General features: G+C 40.1%; 1 protein-coding gene across 10 annotated transcripts; it reads left to right on the plus strand.

The window, feature by feature from the left end:
* The first annotated feature begins 1545 nt into the window (after window positions 1-1545).
* Window positions 1546-10179, plus strand: LOC145115540 (uncharacterized). 10 transcript variants are annotated; one of them, XM_079051840.1, is made up of 10 exons: window positions 1555-1978; window positions 2070-2305; window positions 2773-2810; window positions 3033-3134; window positions 3215-3263; window positions 3377-3471; window positions 7994-8058; window positions 8583-8684; window positions 9379-9441; window positions 10023-10179. In XM_079051840.1, exons 1-4 carry the CDS (start codon window positions 1862-1864, stop codon window positions 3089-3091), a joined length of 450 nt encoding a protein of 149 aa, XP_078907966.1. In that variant the 5' UTR covers window positions 1555-1861; the 3' UTR covers window positions 3092-3134; window positions 3215-3263; window positions 3377-3471; window positions 7994-8058; window positions 8583-8684; window positions 9379-9441; window positions 10023-10179. The 10 variants fall into 10 exon arrangements, 7 of the variants coding, with proteins under 7 accessions (XP_078907969.1, XP_078907968.1, XP_078907967.1 ...); XM_079051839.1 differs by lacking the exons at window positions 8583-8684; window positions 9379-9441; XM_079051843.1 differs by lacking the exons at window positions 7994-8058; window positions 8583-8684; window positions 9379-9441; window positions 10023-10179 and adding an exon at window positions 3942-4249 and having other exon boundaries at window positions 1546-1909.
* Window positions 10180-18672: the final 8493 nt, after the last annotated feature.

Here is an 18672-nt window from a genome sequence, read left to right on the forward strand (position 1 = left end):
CTCGTTGCTCCACCTGGACAATTTCTTTTGACATGCCCAGACTCTCCACACTTCCAGCATACCGGGATCTTCTGGGAGTGTTTCTTCTTCTCGTTCCTGCATACCAAAACCGTTCCTTCTGACGAAGCATAGTTGCTACTTTGCAGTCGTTTCTCCTCAGACAGGAGTTTACCAGTAACATCTGCATACTTCAGGGTCTCTTTTCCATACATCAAAATAGTCTTCATATGCTCATAGGAAGAAGGTAAAGACAGTATGAGTCTTAAAGCTTTATCCTCATCTTTAGTCTCCACTCTAATAGCCTCCAGTTCTGACACGATGTTATTAAGAACACTTAGATGATCTGAGATTTTTGTATCTCCACTCATACGAAGAGTATGAAATTGTTCCTTGAGATACAACCGATTCGAGATGCCTTTGCCTTGATACAACTGCTCAAGTTTCTCCCACAAATCTTTTGCCGTTGCGATCCCATGCACATTTGCAAGAACATTCTTTGCTAGACACAAACGAATAGCACTTGCCGCTCTCAAATCCAGATCTTCCCATTCTTCATCATCGACTTTACTGGCTCCGGCTGAATCCTTGCTAGAAACGGGGACAGGTCTCCCCTTCAATGCCTTGTGTAACCCAGACTGAATCAACACATCCTTGACTTGAACTTGCCACAAACCAAAGTTGATTCTTCCGTCAAATTTTTCTACATCAAACTTCATGGGACTGTATTTTGCCATCGTATCTGTATCTCAAAAACAGTATTGTATACTAGAAAAATATGCACCAGACCTATACGCAATACACCCAATAAAGGATTCCCAGATAAGAGTGGAGGGTCATAATGGACACGCTTAAATACCAATCTTTCTTAGACAGAACCTTCTTCGGATATATACGTATTTACAGCCCGCATATAACTCTATCGTACACAAAACGATTAGTCGAATCCTCGTTTCTGATGTGAAAGATCAGCCAAAGCTGCAAGCACAGAGCATACTCCGAACCTTCAAAGTACCGAGACAACTCCAATACGATTACTAGAAATTTGTTTCTGATGTGAAAGATCAGCCAAAGCTGCAAGCACAGAGCATACTCCAATTTCTAAAACCGAGACCTCCTACAAAACCCGAAGCTCTGATACCACTTGTTGGGAAAATGGCCTCAATAATCCCTACAAACCTCCCAAAAAGAATAATAGAAAATAAACTGAACACAAGTATATACGTGGAAACTCCAAAACCGAAGAAAAACCACGGGCCTCCAGAGAGAAAGATTCACTATATGATAAATTGTTACAATCACATAAACTAATCTCTCAAGCCTCCCCCAAATTACACCCACACTCTCAAAGTTTTAACTAATACTTTCACCACTCAATAATAAAAGAAAGAAAAAAATAACCAATCACTTATGGTGTATTGTTGGTTGGGGTGCTTTGAAACCAAAGCCTAGGGACTTATGGTGTATTGTTGGTTGGGGTGCTTTGAAACCAAAGCCTAGGGACTTTGAAAAAAATAACTAACACCTCCCAAGCTTTCATCCTTCTAGCAATGTGGGATGGGACTTTTCTTCATATAGCCAAAAACACCGACACTATTCCCCCGATAACAATAGTCCACCGGTCCCCCACACTTCCCTCATCTATCTACCGACTCCACCGCCTCTTTACTTCACATATTCAATCTCCTCCGCTTCTTCGAGAAATCCACCACCGCCTCTCCCTCTAGCTCACTTCCTCTACCTCAATTGAAACAAACAACTGGGTATTTCCTCATCGACTCTCCTTTCTTCATTCAACAGCGTCAGAATCACGGGGAGAAGAAGACGGCGGACCCGCCAGGGCCATGGCCATAAGTCGGTTTCAATGTGGAGGTGTGGCTTCTTTTGCGTTGTCTCATGGTCAAAACGAAAGGTTGGATTTATTGAAGAAACTATCGTCTTGCCAAGAAACCCAACGCCTAACTCGGTTAATGTTTCTAATGTTCGATTCCTTTGATTTCGTTGTTATAACCCTATAAGAAAAAACCCTAACTTTTTGTCTGATTGCTAATTTACGGTACATTTGCCTACAGATAGGAATGATGGGGAGGAGTGAGGTCATGTGGGGAATACGGAGGGGCTGTATCTGGATTCTAGAACGACCCATATACACAGAAAAACAACAAAAGTTAAGCTCTATCAGACCACCAACTTTCTACAATCAGAGACAAATACCAGGTCATCTACTTCATTCAAGCACCAACTTTCTGTCTCTGCTCTCCATCTATTACAGCTGCTTTAGCTTGAGTGGATTTTACGTTACAAATAGGTAAGTGACAAAACCTTTGTCATGGTTGATGTTTATTTAAAGTGCATAACAAGTGTTTGATTAATTGCCTCAATGAAACTAATCCACTGCACAACCTTTAATAATTTTGGACTTTTGGTTTCTTTAAACCAGGTAACAGCGAAATCAGACGTTTCATGCCTCCCGTTAATTTTCTTTTTTTGTCTTAACCTCGATTTTCCTGCTCCTCTTCTTCATGATCATGGTGATTGTACAAATCAGTGTTGGTTTTACATGTTTTCTTAACTTTTCATTAAAATTAGGAACACATACTCCTTAACCATTCGTCAAGTGTCACCGACCCCAAATGTAATGCAATTTTTTGGGTTTAATTACTCTTTTAGAAAGTGTTGAATATCTAAAGATACTATTGCTTCATATTATTATGCACATCTGTATGGGCTCTTGAATTCTAACAGTTTTGTTATTATTCTATCTTCGACACACAGGGTGATATATGCAGTGTGCAATGGACACAAACTGTCAGGCAAGTGGTAGTAATGAAAATGATCTCCACCTTTACGATGCTACCAACAAAAGTCATGTTGAGTATGCCCAACCTGTATATGTGAGTAGATGGATGTACATCAATGAACAAGGACAATATTGTGGTCCCTATTGTTATCATTTATACAACAATGATTGCCATTCTTACAAGTAGCAGGTACTTCAACGGATTTGTTTTGGTAATGTTTTGATTTTTGTTTAGGTATTTGGATCCATATTACCATAGGAGGCGTCAGGTATGAAAAGAAGAAGATCGAATGAATTTCATTTACAGCAGAGCTTCTTTGAAGATTATAGCACAAATGTTGGAAATAACTTCAGTTTCTTTTTTTATCCATTAACTGTTATCATATCCGTCATTTTGATCAGGTTCAATTGTTACAGGTTTTCTTAGTTCAATTGCATCTACTTTGCATCTAAACTGCTAACAACTGTAAGTTTTTAAATGTTCTTCCATGACAATCACAATTTTCAGTTATTGATTTAACGCATATTCATGTCATCATCTCCAAATCAATCTGATCTATTTACTATGATTTCTTATAGGAATTTCTACACGAATTTTGGCTTTATTGTGGGGAGCAAGAGGATGAGTTCTCTAGCTTTTCAGCCTGCATAGAAAGGGTATTAAAACATTGCAGGTGAATCATTACTTCCATTCTTTAAACAACCACACACTTTTTTGTATAATAAATTGAATAAAAAACGAATTTTTGGCACTTGGCAATTCTAAATTTATTATCAGTAATATCAAATAATAAAAAATTGTTAAAGATAAAAGGTAATGATGTACAAGGTATCATTTTTAAGTCTTCATTCGTTCATTTAGAATTACTATCTTTATAACCTAAACTTGAATAATTATGTAAATTATGACCTAACTTTATCATGTTTCGTAATAATCACATTGGCATGTAAGATAAAAAGTAAATTTACAAATTATTAGAAAAAAACTGAGAAAATGATCGCAATTAATTATGTTTTGAAAATATTACCTTTTAAAAAACATAAAAAACAAAAAATACCATATATACCATGGGTGATTTTATGTAAATAGGTATGCATAAGACAAGTTATTAACAACATTAACACAACCTCTAATGTGTAAAAGGACGAGAATGCCCTTGGTGTATGTATCAGATGTGGTGGAGAAATCAGTAGAAGTTATAGCCACTGAGAAATTGGCTAAAGATCTTGAAAGTTCATCTCCATTTGCAATCATGGATCAAGCCATATGTTGGGCTAATTGGCAGAAATTATATTTGTATATTTGTAGATTTCTCACTTGGGTCGTAAGTGGTATGGACTATACTTGGCTCTTTATCATCAGAAAGATAGTTATATGATTTTTTAGTAAACGGCAAAGAAGCATGATCATTCTATGTAAAGAAGCTTAAAGGAATAATACATGTTTAAGTACTATTTTGTGCCATAAATGTAGCTCATCAGGTGCTCTGGAAACCAAAACTAAAGGATTAGTTGTCTTAAGAAATATGTAAAAAATTGTCGTATCCAACCCCGCAAAGCGGGGATTCTTCCCTAGTTTATAAACTACTTTAAGAGTTGAATAAATGATAATTAAGTGTTTTTGGTTTTATAAAAATGAAAATTTTATCTTCGCATTTTGGGATGTTATATTACTGCTCCACTCGAATAATCTGAAAATGACATCAAAACATGAGCAGTACAGAAATTCTGACGAAAGACATGAGCTGAACATTATTTAAGCTAATATAAATGAAATAACATAAAATATGAAGTAAAATGTTAATAAAAATTATCCTAAAAGATGCATAAAATGGAATCTATCAAATCTTCCCAAGCTTGAACCTTACTTGCCCTCAAGTAATAAAAAGATTAGATATTATGAATAAAATGGAAAGATGTAAATGACCTAAAAAGAACTTAGAATAAAAACTAAATAACTTTAAGGAAAGTGAAAACTTGAACTTTAATAAAACACTTCATTTTTTTCTTCTTTCACTTTCTTTCTTTTTTTCACATGATCAGACCTTAAATCAAGGAATCTCCAATGAAATCACTACCTAGACAATCATCCCAATACATTCCATCTTTCATAGACTCCCAAATTCGGGAAGAAGCTCAACGGTGGGAACCAATAAACCAATCGTCACGAATATTTAAAATTTAAACCTTAATTAGCCTTGCAAGCGAAAATAAGATATTTTAGAATTTCATGTCCTTAAGACTAAATAATTAAGAACCATGCTCGACGTATCCTTAAGAACCCGTCACATTAAATTAGCTTTCGCTAAAGCAGTGAGCCCACCCGTAGGGGCCCAACTCCTATGCATTCACTTTTCCGAGAGCAAAAAATATCATATCTCACAGTTCTACATTCGTGCCAGATTTGACTTTGAGGCGACCTCTAAATTGATTAAACTTGATTCTTTGTATCTTTTGCCTGCGACCTTGAGTTCTTCAATTGTCTTTTTGAATTTCTTGATATTTCTTTGATTAAGTGCTTGAACTTTGACTTGGGTAATGGATATGACAGTTTGTTCCCTTTATTTTATTTTTTACTATGTGGATCTGATATAAGGCTCTCTGTTACCGTGAATGTAACGTGTGTCAACAAATAGGTCCGTGTTCTGTGGGTCCACACTTCTCAAGCAAGGTTCTTGTTAAACATCAAAAGCAATAAGTTCTGAACTTTTTTATCCCAGCTCACGCAGTGTTCCGGTATACAAATCTTTTTATTTTATACAATCAGCGGCTTGACTCTCGGTGTTTTGCAACCCTTAGTTATGAGAAATATTACTGAACTTACCGCTATTGATCCGGTCGCTTCGGACTTTCATTTTCCATCTTTACAGAGCTATCGAATGTAAAGAATTTCCTCATCTCATGTAACTTTTTCCAAAAAAATTTATGTTTATTATGCAGAAAATAAACACTAAAAGAGCTAAAAATATATTTTTAGGGTTTTTTTCTTATATAATGCATAAAAGGATAAAATAAAAAAGATTTTTGGATTTTTTGAATTTTTATGAAAATGCAAAAAATAAAATTGAAAATTTTGAAAATTTTATAATTTTAACAACAATGCAAAGTTTTACACTAACCACTTCTCAAGCATAAAATGATGCATTGTCCTCAATGCTCAGAGAGGAATGCACGACTCAATAAAAACATGTAACATCCCCCTCTAGCATATATCACAATATTGTATGTTTCGGGCTCCCGGCGTGAAAACTTCCCAGGGGATCACCCATCCATGGATTGCTCTCGCCCGAGCATGCTTAACCGCAGAGTTCTTATGTGATCTGCTGCACTCACGGCTTTAAAACGCGTTGTAACAAGGAAGGTATCCACACCCTTTTATAACAAAGTGCTTTGTTTTCCTTCCAAGCCGATGTGAGATCAGGTGCAACCCACCTTCACCCCCTATTATAGGGTTCGACGTCCCTGTCTAACACATCAACCCGTGCCCTAGCTCTGATACCATTTTTAACATCCCCCTCTAGCACATATCACAATATTTTCTGCTTTGGGCTCCCGGCGTGAGAACTTCCCAGGAAGTCACCCATCCCTGGATTGCTCTTGCCTGAGCACACTTAACCGCATAGTTCATATGGGATCTGCTGCCCTCACGGCTTTAAAACGCGTTGTGACATGGAAGGTATCCACACCCCTTTATAATAAAGTGTTTTGTTCTCCTTCCAAGCCGATGTAGGATCAGGTGCAACCCACCTTTGTAACGTCCCGAAAATCTTTCCGTCAATGATGTTAGCTTTCCATTATTCGGAAATTAATTGTTGTCAAGTTATTTCGGTCCTAAGTTATAAAACGAGTAAATTAAATAGAAAGGTTGTTAATTTAATATTTTAAAAGAATGAGTTAATAATTAAAAGGTATTTAAATTAATTAATTAATTATAGTAATAGTTACCATAAATATAACCCGTAAAAGGTATAAATATAGTCCAGGCGTTAAAGTGATATTCTTGGAAGTAATAAAATGAGGTGCTTTTGGATTTTGGGGTTAAATCGTTATTATGGAACAAACTTAGGGACCAAAGTTTTAAGTTCATTTAATAACTCTCAAACAAGAAACGGACGTATCTCTTCCTCATCTTTCTTCGTCTGTTACCCCGATGTCTTTAATGTCGTCCCGCCATTCTTGGAAAAAAACGGCTACACTCTTCCATCTGATTGCTTCGTTATCCGAGAGAGAGAGAGAGAGAGAGAGAGAGAGAGAGAGAGAGAGAGAGAGAGAGAGAGAGAGAGAGAGAGAGAGAGAGAGAGAGAGAGAGAAGCAGGGAGGGAGAAGCAGAGGAGAGGCTGTCGGCTAGCTGTGAAGGTTTTCTGGCGAGCGGTTAGGTTTCCAGCAAGATTCCAGTAACCCTTGGTTTCCGACATAAGCCTATTAAGGCAGCGGGTTGAAGTGTTTTCTGGCCGTACATCGTGGTGGTAAGATTCTAGTATCACGTGCTATCTTTTTGTGGTTCGATTCTCGTCATCACCACCACCGGCAGCCATGGCTGCCGGATTCCGCCACAACACCACCATCGTGCAAAGGGTGGTTGTGATTGGGTTGTTTTACATTGTTTACGTGCTTCTTCCTTCGTTATCAAGTTATAGTCTATAATGGCTGAGGATACATGCTAGTTGCATGAAATACAACACCCAACAAGTAATAAGAACTTCCCTGTCTAATAATATTAAACAAAATACTAGGATGAGCTCTCAAGTTTGCTTATGACTATAACGAAAAGAAGAAAGATACATTTACCTTGTTAATTATTAAAATTAAGTGGAGTTATAGTGGCTTAGATTTTAATTTTAGTATATGTATTTCATTGTTTTAATCAAATATATACATATGCCATATTATATATAAGTCGATAAATTTTATGAATTATAATTTATTCATCAGGTTAATAAAGAGATCAAATGATTTGTGGATACATGAGTAAAACGAAATTATTGATCAAGGCGAGGAGATGATTGTTAACAATAAAAATAATTGTTGGGTTTATAATCAGTTATTAGACTAAATTAATGATTATTTTTATATTTGATCGCTTGGTGTAAGGGTTTACAAATACATATGATTGTGTTAGGTGCTTTTGAGAATGTATGGATTTGTCATCTTTGACATTGTAGAACTCCAATAACCTTTTTATTTGTATTGTAATAGGAGCGAGGGTGACACTTCAACCTTTACAAGACTTGAAGTGTGAGTTGGACACATCTTTGACTAAGGTGAGTCAGCTTTGTGGTATTAAAAGTATATTGTTAGGAGTATTACATATCTTAGATGGATTGGGATGAACCTAGTTATCTAGGATGCATGTGCCCCTTTTGAGGATTGATTGTTATGCCATTATTGTTGAAATGTTTTATGTGTAATGATATCTAGGGTGTTGCATGCTAGACTCTTCTTTGTTTGGTGTGAGATGTGAGCTAGGGTAATGCTTGATTGAGTGTAACGCCCCGATTATTAGGTATTGATTTATGGTTATAAATTTTCATGATTTCAAGGTCTACTCGACGAGTTGGTTGCCCTGACTTGTATAGTAGCAGCGGGTTGGTCCACGTGTTTAAGTGATCTACTCGCCGAGTCCAAGAAGGGACTCGACGAGTAGGAGTTGGAGGATAAAACCCTAATTTATGGGGGTTTTGCACCCTATTTAAGGGATCATTAGCCTCCTTTGGCTTCCTTATAGTCCCTTGAGAACTCAGAAAACCATAATACATGTGTGTGTGCTCTATTTATGTGTTTTAAGCTTTGGAAGAGGATTCTTGGTGAGAATAGCTTGGAGAACAAGTGACTAGAAGCAAGGAACGTGTGGGAATCAGAAATCTACCTCAGTTAGCATCAATTGAAGGTATCAAGTCGTTATCTTGACCTCATTTCCTTCTAGGTCTCATTTGGGTGAAGTTTAGGGCTTTTCTAGCATATTAGGAAGCTTTTCTTGTGTATGAGCTAAGATTTGAAGTTGCAACTTCAGATCTGAGCTCTCTTGGGTCTCTAAGTCCATAAAGCTTTCAGCTTTAGCAAGTGTGAACCTGTCCTTAAGTGTAAAACTCCATTACAAGCTTGGTTTTGTCATTATAAGACTTTAGAGCCTTGCATGCACGTAAAGTTTGCAACTTTACGTGATAAACATGCCTTTGGAAACTGGATCTGCAATATGGAACCTTAAGATGGTTTAATAATCATCTGTATGGATATGGACTGAAGGGACTCGGCGAGTTGCATGGTCAACTCAGTGAGTCCGATGAAGATTATCGTGGGCTCGGCGAGTCGGTAGGGTGACTCGGAAAAGCTAGGGTTTTCCCGACTTTTGGCGCATGAACTCGGCGGGTTGCTGAGAAACTCGACGAGTCAGTGGGGGGTTTTCACGACTACTCGAGTTCTGGAAGGGCTCGACGAGTCAGTGACTGCACTCGATGAGTCGTGTCAACATGGACTGTTGACCTTGATCGTTGACTTTGACTTTGACCAAGGGTTGACTATTTTACTTCTGGGGCATTTTGGGAAATTGGAAATTTACAAGTATGGTTCTATGGTGAATATAGGTGGTGGAGTTTGTGCTGGTGATCCGAGAGTTTGAGCTTATCTTTCGAGTCGACAGTTGCGAGGTGAGTTATCCTCACTATATCAGCAGGGTCTAAGGCACCAAGGCCGACCCTTTATGGTTTGTATCCGGTTATGGCATGATATGTTTATTGGTTATATCCTGGTAGTTAGGATGGTGATATGCTTATGCTTAGTGACCTGGTTGAGTCAGTGTCCTGGTTATAGGATGATGTTCTGTTAGTGACCGGTTAGGTCTGTATCCGGGTTTGGGATGTTGCTATGATTAGTGATCTGATTAGATCGATTTGACTGTTATATGATATGAGATAGCTTATGATATTTATGTGCACATGTTTCTTGATTGGGGTTTGGGTTTAGGCGATCCTGCTTTGTGCTGTAGGCCAACATACCCGGCGAGCGGTCCGGATAGACTGTAGGCCCTGCGAGGCGGTCCAGTCATGCCGAAGGCTCGGGAGCGGTCCGGATAGGCTGTAGGCCCTACGAAGCGGTCCAGTCAGGCTGAAGGCTCATTATGCATGTTGTTCTATATTTGTTGATATGATATGATTATGGTTATATGAGGTTGGTATTTCGCAGGAACTCACTAAGCTTCCGAGCTTACATCTATTGATTATTGTTTCAGGTACTTTTGGTGATCGCGGGAAGGTGAAGGCATGATCGTACCGCTCCTCCAGCTGTTATGATTTTATGATTTGATACTCGGATACTATAATATTATTATTTTGAAAACAAACCTTGTAATGTTAAATGGTTTTAAGTGTTTTGAAGAAGTTTAAATTTGGCATGATTTTATGGGTGTCACAAGTTGGTATCAGAGCCTTGGTTTGAGTGAATTGGAGGAACATTCATGGGAATCCAGTCTCAAACCGAGGAAAGATTTTCAAAATAAATTTTAAAAAAATGGTTTCCAAAATGAGAAAAAGGAGGATGTAGGGCGTACGATCAGCCGGAACCAGTAAGTAGACCACAAAATACCATACGATTATTTAATATTGTGATATGTTAGAACAGCATGCTAGTACTAATCTTTAGGAATTGCATGATAGAATTGCATGATTACATGATGCCTGCTAGCCTAGGGTTTTCCTTATATGAGATTGACATCATTATTGTAGTTGCTTGTGTATGTATCATGGTTGTACGTAATTAAGATCTTATAGCCCAAGAATGTTTGATTTGGCCTTATGTTCTGTTCTTATTGATTATGGCTTAGGGTAGGATCAGATATTCAAAAGTCTATAGGGTCCAACATTATGTATGGTTAGCATACACTAGTGCTGCAGGGTTGGTGGAAGTTTCATGGATGAGTGAGTTGAGTGAGAGCGGTAGGTCGATCTGAGACAGTTAGCCTTCCTCTAGGAGTGTGGTTGAGCGACCACCATATGCATGTATATTGTTAGGGTGTTGTGATGATACTTGAGACAAATATGGGTAGGTGTGAAAGTTAGTATGGGCCCGTACTACTAAAAGCACAGGACCCATACGCGTAGCAAAGAAATCACAACCCCTAGGGTTTAGTCTGGAGTTGGTTCCCAATTATTTATGCGGATTGTATAATATTTTCCTGTTATATTTTCAGTATGGTGGTTACGAGGCGTTTTGTGACTGGATCCGGATCAGGATCGGGGTAGGGCGATCAAGAGGCCCCAACAGTGACTGAGGTTATCGGCCAGGAGGGGCCAGTGTTGACAGAGGATTAAGTCAGGGAGATCATCCACGAGGAGGTGGTCGAGATTATCTGGGGGCAGATTTTGCATTTGTTTGGGTCTATCAAGACCGCTATGATGGAGTACTTCGATGAGAGATACACAACCCTTGTGGAGACAGCAGCCGCTGCAGCTGCATCGGCTGTATCAGGGGCAGGGGGAGGAGTAGGAGCCACTCAGGGCTTCCAGTACAGGGACTTCGACAACTCGAAGCCCCCTACTTTTGATGGGACTCAGGACCCCATCAAGGCTATGAGGTTGGTTTCTGATGTGGAGGGGTGTTTCTTTACTTGCTCGTGTCCTACTGACCAGAAGGTCAGGTGTGCTCTGAACCTGTTAAAGTCCGGGGCCAAGGACTAGTGAAGGCTGACGACAGGGTCGTACACTGATGATCAGAGAGCTGTTGTTACTTGGGAGTAGTTCAGAGATATGTTTCGCGCCAGATACATTCCACGGGTTGAGCGAGAATGAATGACTTAAAAGTTTTTGAGTTTGAGACAGGATGAGGAGTCGGTGACGGAGATCACCCGTATGTTCACAGAGAGGGCGATGTTATGCCCCGAGTTTGCTTCCGAACAGGCTCAGATGACTCGTTATCTGAGCATGATCAATAAGGACATCCATCAGTTTGTTGCCACACAGCGATGTGATACTCTTCTGGATCTACAGGAGGCCGCTAGGTGGCATGAGATGGAGATTGAGCTGTAGTTGAGGGGGCAACGTCAGGCCCCGGAACAGTCTCAGCTGGCGCCAAAGCGGTCTAAGACCGCTGATTCTAGGACCGGGGGTCAGCAGATCCGCACTTGTGGAAAGTGCGACAATGGTCATTCTGGAGTTTGTCGACGGGTAGTGGGTGCCACAAGTGTGGCAAGAAGGGGCACTATGCTAGGGACTGTCGCCAATACACCCCTGCATCAGATATGAGGATATGCTATCACTGTCATCAGGTTGGTCACATGAAGACCAACTGTTCACAACTCGCAGCCAAGTCGGCGCAAGTTCCAGGGCCCGCTATATTGAGGATTGAAAATGGGAGGACAGTTAAGGCAGAGCCTCCGAAGGCTCAGGGGCGTGCCTTCCAGCTTACAGCCGAGGAGGCCAGGGCAGCACCGGATGTGGTTGCTGGTATGTTTCTATCCTTTATCTCATTTATTATATCTGTTTTGTGCTTATCTGTTGTACCTGTGATTAGGTACGTTTTTAGTGAACTCCTTGCCTGCATTGGTTTTATTTGACTCGGGGGCGAGTCGATCTTTCGTATCCCAGACATTTAGTAGGGATTTCAGTGTGCCAGTAGGTGAGTTAGAGTGTCTGTTGTGAGTCTCTATCGCCAACGAACACAGAGTTTCTGCTTCCTCGGTCTACCGAGGATGCGAGTTGGAGATCTTCGGAGTGTCCTTTCCGATAGATTTGATTCTGATTCCCATGGGGGAGGTGTGCGTGATTGTGGGGATGGATTGGCTTAGCCGATTCAGTGCCATGATAGATTGCGAGGGCCAGGGGGTGGTAGTTCGAACCCCAAGCGGGGAAGAACTGATTATATATGGCGAGGGCACCAGAGTGGGATCAGGGTTTTGTTCAGCTGCTAGGGCTCGACAGTATATTCAGCACGAGTATGCGGGTTATCTAGCGTATGTGGTGGATACGCAGGTCGGAGGTCGGACTCCAGTTTCAGAGGTTCCAATGGTTAGAGAGTTTGCTGACGTGTTCCCGGAGGAGTTACCAGGGGTACCTCCGGAGAGGCAGGTCGAGTTCCGGATCGACTTGGTGCCGGGTGCGGTTCCTATCCCCAAGGCGTCGTACCGGTTGGCGCCAATCGAGATGCAGGAACTTTCATCACAGCTGCAGGAACTGTTGGGAAAGCAGTTCATTCGACCTAGCAGTTCTCTATGGGGAGCACCGATCCTCTTCGTTAGGAAGAAGGACGGTCCGTACCGGATGTGCATTGATTATAGGGAGTTGAACAAGTTGACGGTGAAGAACCGTTATCCACTCCCGAGGATAGATGATCTCTTTGATCAGTTACAGGGTGCATCTTGGTTCTCCAAGATTGATTTGAGGTCGGGGTATCATCATGTCCGGGTCAGAGAGGAAGACGTGGATAAGACCGCGTTTCAGACTCGTTATGGTCATTACGAGTTCGTGGTGATGTCGTTTGGGCTCACCAACGCGCCAACAATATTCATGGACCTGATGAATCAGGGGCGTGTTCGGCAAAACTAGCTGGTAGCGGGTAGCTTGTAGCAGGTAGTGGGTAGCTTGTAGCGTTTTGTTAAACGCCACATGAAGTAGCATTTGGATTTGGAGCATTTTGATTAAACTAAATGCTAGAAGCTTGTAGTGCCAAATGAGACTTTCTGTTTTAAACGGAGCATTTTGTCAAACGCTAGAAGCTAGAAGCTCTCAAACGCTCCGTGCCAAACACACCCCATGTCTGCAGACCAATGCTTGATCGCTCGGTCATAGTGTTTCTTGATGATATCTTGGTGTATCCCAAGACTCGAGAGCAGCACGAGGAGCACCTCAGGGAGTTATTAGGAGTTTTGAGACGAGAACGACTGTATGCTAAGTTCTCGAAGTGTGATTTTTTGTTGTGAGAGGTCCAATTCCTCGGACATCTCGTTAACCAGGAAGGGATTCTAGTGGATCCACCAAAATCGAGGCAGTCATGCAGTGGGAGGTGTCGAGATCTCCTTCAGACATCAGGAGTTTCCTGGGATTAGCAGGGTACTATCGGAGATTTATATGAGATTTCCTCAAGATTGCAGTACCCCTCACTCGTCTGACAAGGAGGGGAGTAGATTTTCGATGGGGCCCTGAGCAGCAGAGATCTTTTGAGACCCTCCGACAGCGGTTGTGCGAGGCTCCAGTGTTGTCTCTTCCAGAGGGATTCGACGATTTTGTGGTGTTCTGTGATGCCTCCATCACAAGACTCGGGGCGGTCCTCATGCAGAGAGGATGGGTGATAGCCTACGCATCACGACAGCTGAAGCCACATGAGACGAGATACCCTACACATGACTTGGAGTTGGGAGCGGTGGTGTTCGCTCTCAAGATTTGGATACATTACCTATATGGGGTCCGTTATACCATATACACGAATCACAAGAGCTTGAGACACATCATTGATCAGCCGAACCTGAACATGAGGCAGCGTAGGTGGCTGGATGTAGTCAAGGACTACGATTGTGAGATACTCTAACACCCCGGTAAAGCGAATGCGGTGGCGGACGCTTTGAGCTGCAAGTCAGATGGGTCTTCCACCCCAGCAATATGTATGAGGATAGCGGTGTATTCACCGCTTGTGAGCTTGATCAGGGATGCTCAGGTTGAGGGCATGCGATCGGAGAATTGGAAGTTGGAAAGGATCAAGGGCGAGAACACCCGGTTTGTTCAGGATAGTCGGGGATTTTTGATCCGATGCGGTCGGGTATGGGTTCCGATGTTTGGTGGGGTCAGACAGACAGTCATGGAGGAGGCTCATAAGTCTCACTTCTCTATTCACCCGGGGCCACCAAGATGTACCGAGATATGAGTTTGAGTTACTGGTGGCCATGTATGAAGTGAGATATCGCTTGGTATGGCGAGAGGTGTTTGACCTGTAGGATGGTCAAGGCCGAACATCAGAGGTCGCATGGTATGCTACATCCCCTAGAGATTCCCATGTGGAAATGGGAACAGATCACGATGGACTTCATTACCAAGCAGTTGAGGTCGGCGAAGGGATTTGATGCTATATGGTTCATCGTAGATCGATTGACCAAGAGTGCCCATTTCCTGGACATACGGGAGAGTTCATCGGCTGAGAAGTTGGCCGATGTGTATGTCCGTGAGATCGTCGCTCGTCACGGGGTTCCGATCTCCATTGTTTCTGACCAAGATGTTAGATTTACCTCCCGTTTCTGGCAGAAGTTCCACGGGGAACTGGGCACGCGACTGCATTTTAGCACGGCGTATCATCCGCAGATCGAAGGTCAGAGTGAGTGGACCTTACAGACACTTGAGGACATGTTAAGGGCGTGTGTTATTGACTTCGGTGAGAGCTGGGATTCTCACCTACCCCTTGCAGAGTTCGCCTACAACAACAACTATCATTTCAGTATAGGCGCCCTGCCTTTCAAGCTGTTGTATAGGAGGAGATGTCGCACCCCGGTTTGTTGGGGTGAAGTCGGATATAGGGTGATGGGAGGGACGGAGGTAGTCTTGTAGACTACCGAGAAGATTCAGCAGATTAGGCAGCGACTGCAGATCACTCAGAGTCGGTAGAAGAGTTACGCCAACAGACGTCGATCCGAGTTAGAGTTCCAGGTTGGGGACATGGTGCTCCTGAAGGTCTCGCACTAGAAGGGTGTGATCTGTTTCAGGAAGAGGGGGAAATTGGGTCCCCGATATATTGGGCCATTCAGGATTATTGCCAGGGTTGGAAAGGTGGCTTACAGTCTAGAACTACCAGAGGAGCTCAGTCAGATCCACAATACTTTTCATGTTTCGCAATTGCGAAAGTGCATTATGGATCAGGAGGCGGTGGTATCATTGGATGACATTCAGGTCGATAAGCGCCTGAATTATGTTGAGAGGCCCGTGGCTGTTCTGGAGAGGAAAGTGACGGTTCTACATTGTCACACCCCGCTAAAGCGGAAACACGAGGCGTGGCAGTATAAAGGGTTTCATAGCAAAAGTTAAAAGACAACACCAACCATAGTATTAAAAATCATTACAAATTTACAATGGGTTTGAACAACTTTTAAAAGAAATTATAATGTAAATTGAAATACAACACATGTGAATGCTCCTAAAAGTGAAGTACCCTAAGTGCCACTTATTCGATGATTCATGAAAAAGCATGTAAAACGAGCGTCAACTATAAAATAGTTGGTGAGTTCACAAGTTAAAAATAATATTGGTTTCATGAATCGAAATCTAAATTTTGATATAAATTTCCACAGATAAAAATATATTGCTAAAATGAGTAAATAAGTTTGTATAAATAAAGTTCGTTGTCATCATGAGAAATAAAATATGTTGCCCAAAAGAGATGCAATATTCATATCCTCATGGGAAATAAAGTTTGTTACTAAAATGAGTAAACAAGTTTCATTGCTACAAGGAGCAAACAAGTTTGTTACTATAAGAAGCAACCAAGTTTGTTGCTAAAACAAGTAAATAAGTATTTAGTAACAAAAGTTCGTTGTTATAATGAGATACAAAGTTTATTGCTATAATAAGTAACGAGTTTGTATGTGTATGAGCAAACAATGAGTTCCCAACCAAGCCTATGACTGATGCCCTATCAAGATCTATGCTTATCGTTCCATATATTATATGGTATCATGCACTCCAGCAATCAGGCGAGTGAGGAGTTGTCAATTCCTAATAGCGCTATCCATAATGACCATTGACACAAAGAGTTAATGGTTGGATTAAAGTGTAAGGGAAGGGACTTAAGACGATAAGTTCTCATGTTTCGTGTTGTATAGACATACATAGCAAAATATAGCAATCAAGTTTGATACAATTATATATATATTAATTACCAAAATTGGTATGTGTGAGGATTTACTACTCATTCCACGTAAGCAGATTTCATACTTTCATTTTTTTTTTTCATTTTACACCCTTTACTTTTATTTGTTTTTATATTTTGTACCCCTAAACTAATTTTGATGTATTTTTTTTTTCATTTTCCATCTTTTACTTTTATTTGTTTTTATATTTTGTACCCCTAAACTAATTTTTATGTAACAATTTTTATCCTCAATTTTTTTTTCATTTTCCACCCTTTACTTTTATTTGTTTTTATATTTTGTACCCCTAAACTAATTTTGATGTAACAATTTTTATCCTTATAATTTTAAAATTTATATATATATTTATATTCTTCCTCCTTAATTAATTTTTATTTTACAGTTTTCAACCCTTATAATTTTAAAGTTAATTTATTAGTATTTTATACATTATAATTTGGTCACTTACTATATTTTAAAGTTACATTTTGGCCCATTATATAATTTTTTAATAATCTTTTTTTTATTAATTTCTTAAAGATACACTTTCAAGTCAATTGTTTGTATCCATGTTTTATTTTGATATTTTTGTGCTCCATTTTATATGATTTAATCGTCTTCGTTGTATATATGGTGTCAAACTGCGTTTTTTAACATACCGGAGCTTCCGCAGCAACGCGCGGATGGTCCAACCCCTAGTTCAATTTAAATACAACGAACAATAAATAGTTTTTCGGACATGCTTTTCCACCCCAAAACATAAAAACCGAAAATAGGGGGAGTCGTGAATACTCACAATATGCAAAACATAGCAACCAAGTTTATACGAGTCAAATAAATACAACAAACAATAAATAGTTTTTCGGACATGCTTTTCCACCCCAAAACATAAAAACCGGAAAAAGGGGGATGCATGAATACTCACAATATGCAAAATATAGCAACCAAATTTATACGATTCAAATAAATACAACGAATAATAAATAGTTTTTCGGACATGCTTTTCCACCCCAAAACATAAAAACCGAAAAAAAAAGGGGGATGCGTGAATACTCACAATATGCATTGAGATGATGCAAATGGTGCCTTCAACTACGATCCACTTGTACCACTATCGATTCCTACACGATGTTACATACTAATGAGTCTCTAATCGAAAGCTAACACTAGTATACTTGCTACTACAATATAATTATGCCAATATTGTGTCAAAATTAAATATTGATAAGTTGCAAACATTTTTCTGAAATGGTGAAGTTTTATAACTCATGTGATTAAGACAATTTTGGATATAAATTTTCCAGATTTTTGTAATATCAAATGAGGGTATTTCAACACATTTAAATGTGTTTTAAGCTCCTAAAAAGCCAAAATATTATCAAACAGTTTCCAAAAATTCTCAAACTTTGCATTTTGATTCTAAACACAGTAGAGGTCTACCATAAATTTTCTCTTGAATTTTTGATGTGATTAACAATATCTAAAGTGGTTTTATGATTTATTAGGGCTAAACAAAAAGAAAATTATTAGACACCCTTTTCACATTATCTAAAGTGGTTTTATGATTTATTGGGGCTAAAGAAAAAGAAAATTCAAAACCACACTAAACAGTAACAAAAATCGATGAAACTTAATGAGAGGTCATTATTTAGCATAGGGGGTATCCACGAATTTACCTAGGATTTATAGACCACAGAAAGTATTTTATATGATTTATTGCCCTATTTTATTGCAATTGTAGCACCTGGTTCCTGGTACGTACTTCTTGTGATTAATATTTTAATTTTATGTATTTTCGCCTTGGACTCGGCGAGTTGAAGGACCAACTCGCCGAGTAGGAGCAGGATAAGGCGTGGGGTTTGAACTCTGTACTCGGCGAGTCGGTCCCCGGACTCGGCGAGTAGACCCTGTTTGGACAAAAACCCTAATCCGGGTGTTTGCACCCTATTTAAACGCTCTATCTTGGCCTCTTCAGTCCCTAACACTTCCAGAGAGCTGTAGAGAGAAACCCTAGCCCCCATATTATTCTTAAGAGTGATTTTGGCCTTGTGGAGAAGGTTTG

Source organism: Lactuca virosa, chromosome 5, assembly GCF_052849685.1.
Source record: "Lactuca virosa cultivar CGN04683 chromosome 5, Lactuca_virosa_CGN04683_v6, whole genome shotgun sequence".
NCBI lineage: Eukaryota > Viridiplantae > Streptophyta > Magnoliopsida > Asterales > Asteraceae > Lactuca > Lactuca virosa.

Bases quoted from the DNA above. Each gene is read 5' to 3' on its own strand.
- LOC145115540 (XM_079051840.1), top strand. From the start codon at position 1,862: ATGTGGAGGTGTGGCTTCTTTTGCGTTGTCTCATGGTCAAAACGAAAG. The intron at 1,979-2,069 runs GTTCGATTCCTT...ATTTGCCTACAG, and splicing joins ACTCGGTTAATGTTTCTAAT to ATAGGAATGATGGGGAGGAG. The intron at 2,811-3,032 runs GCAAGTGGTAGT...ATTTTTGTTTAG, and splicing joins CAATGGACACAAACTGTCAG to GTATTTGGATCCATATTACC.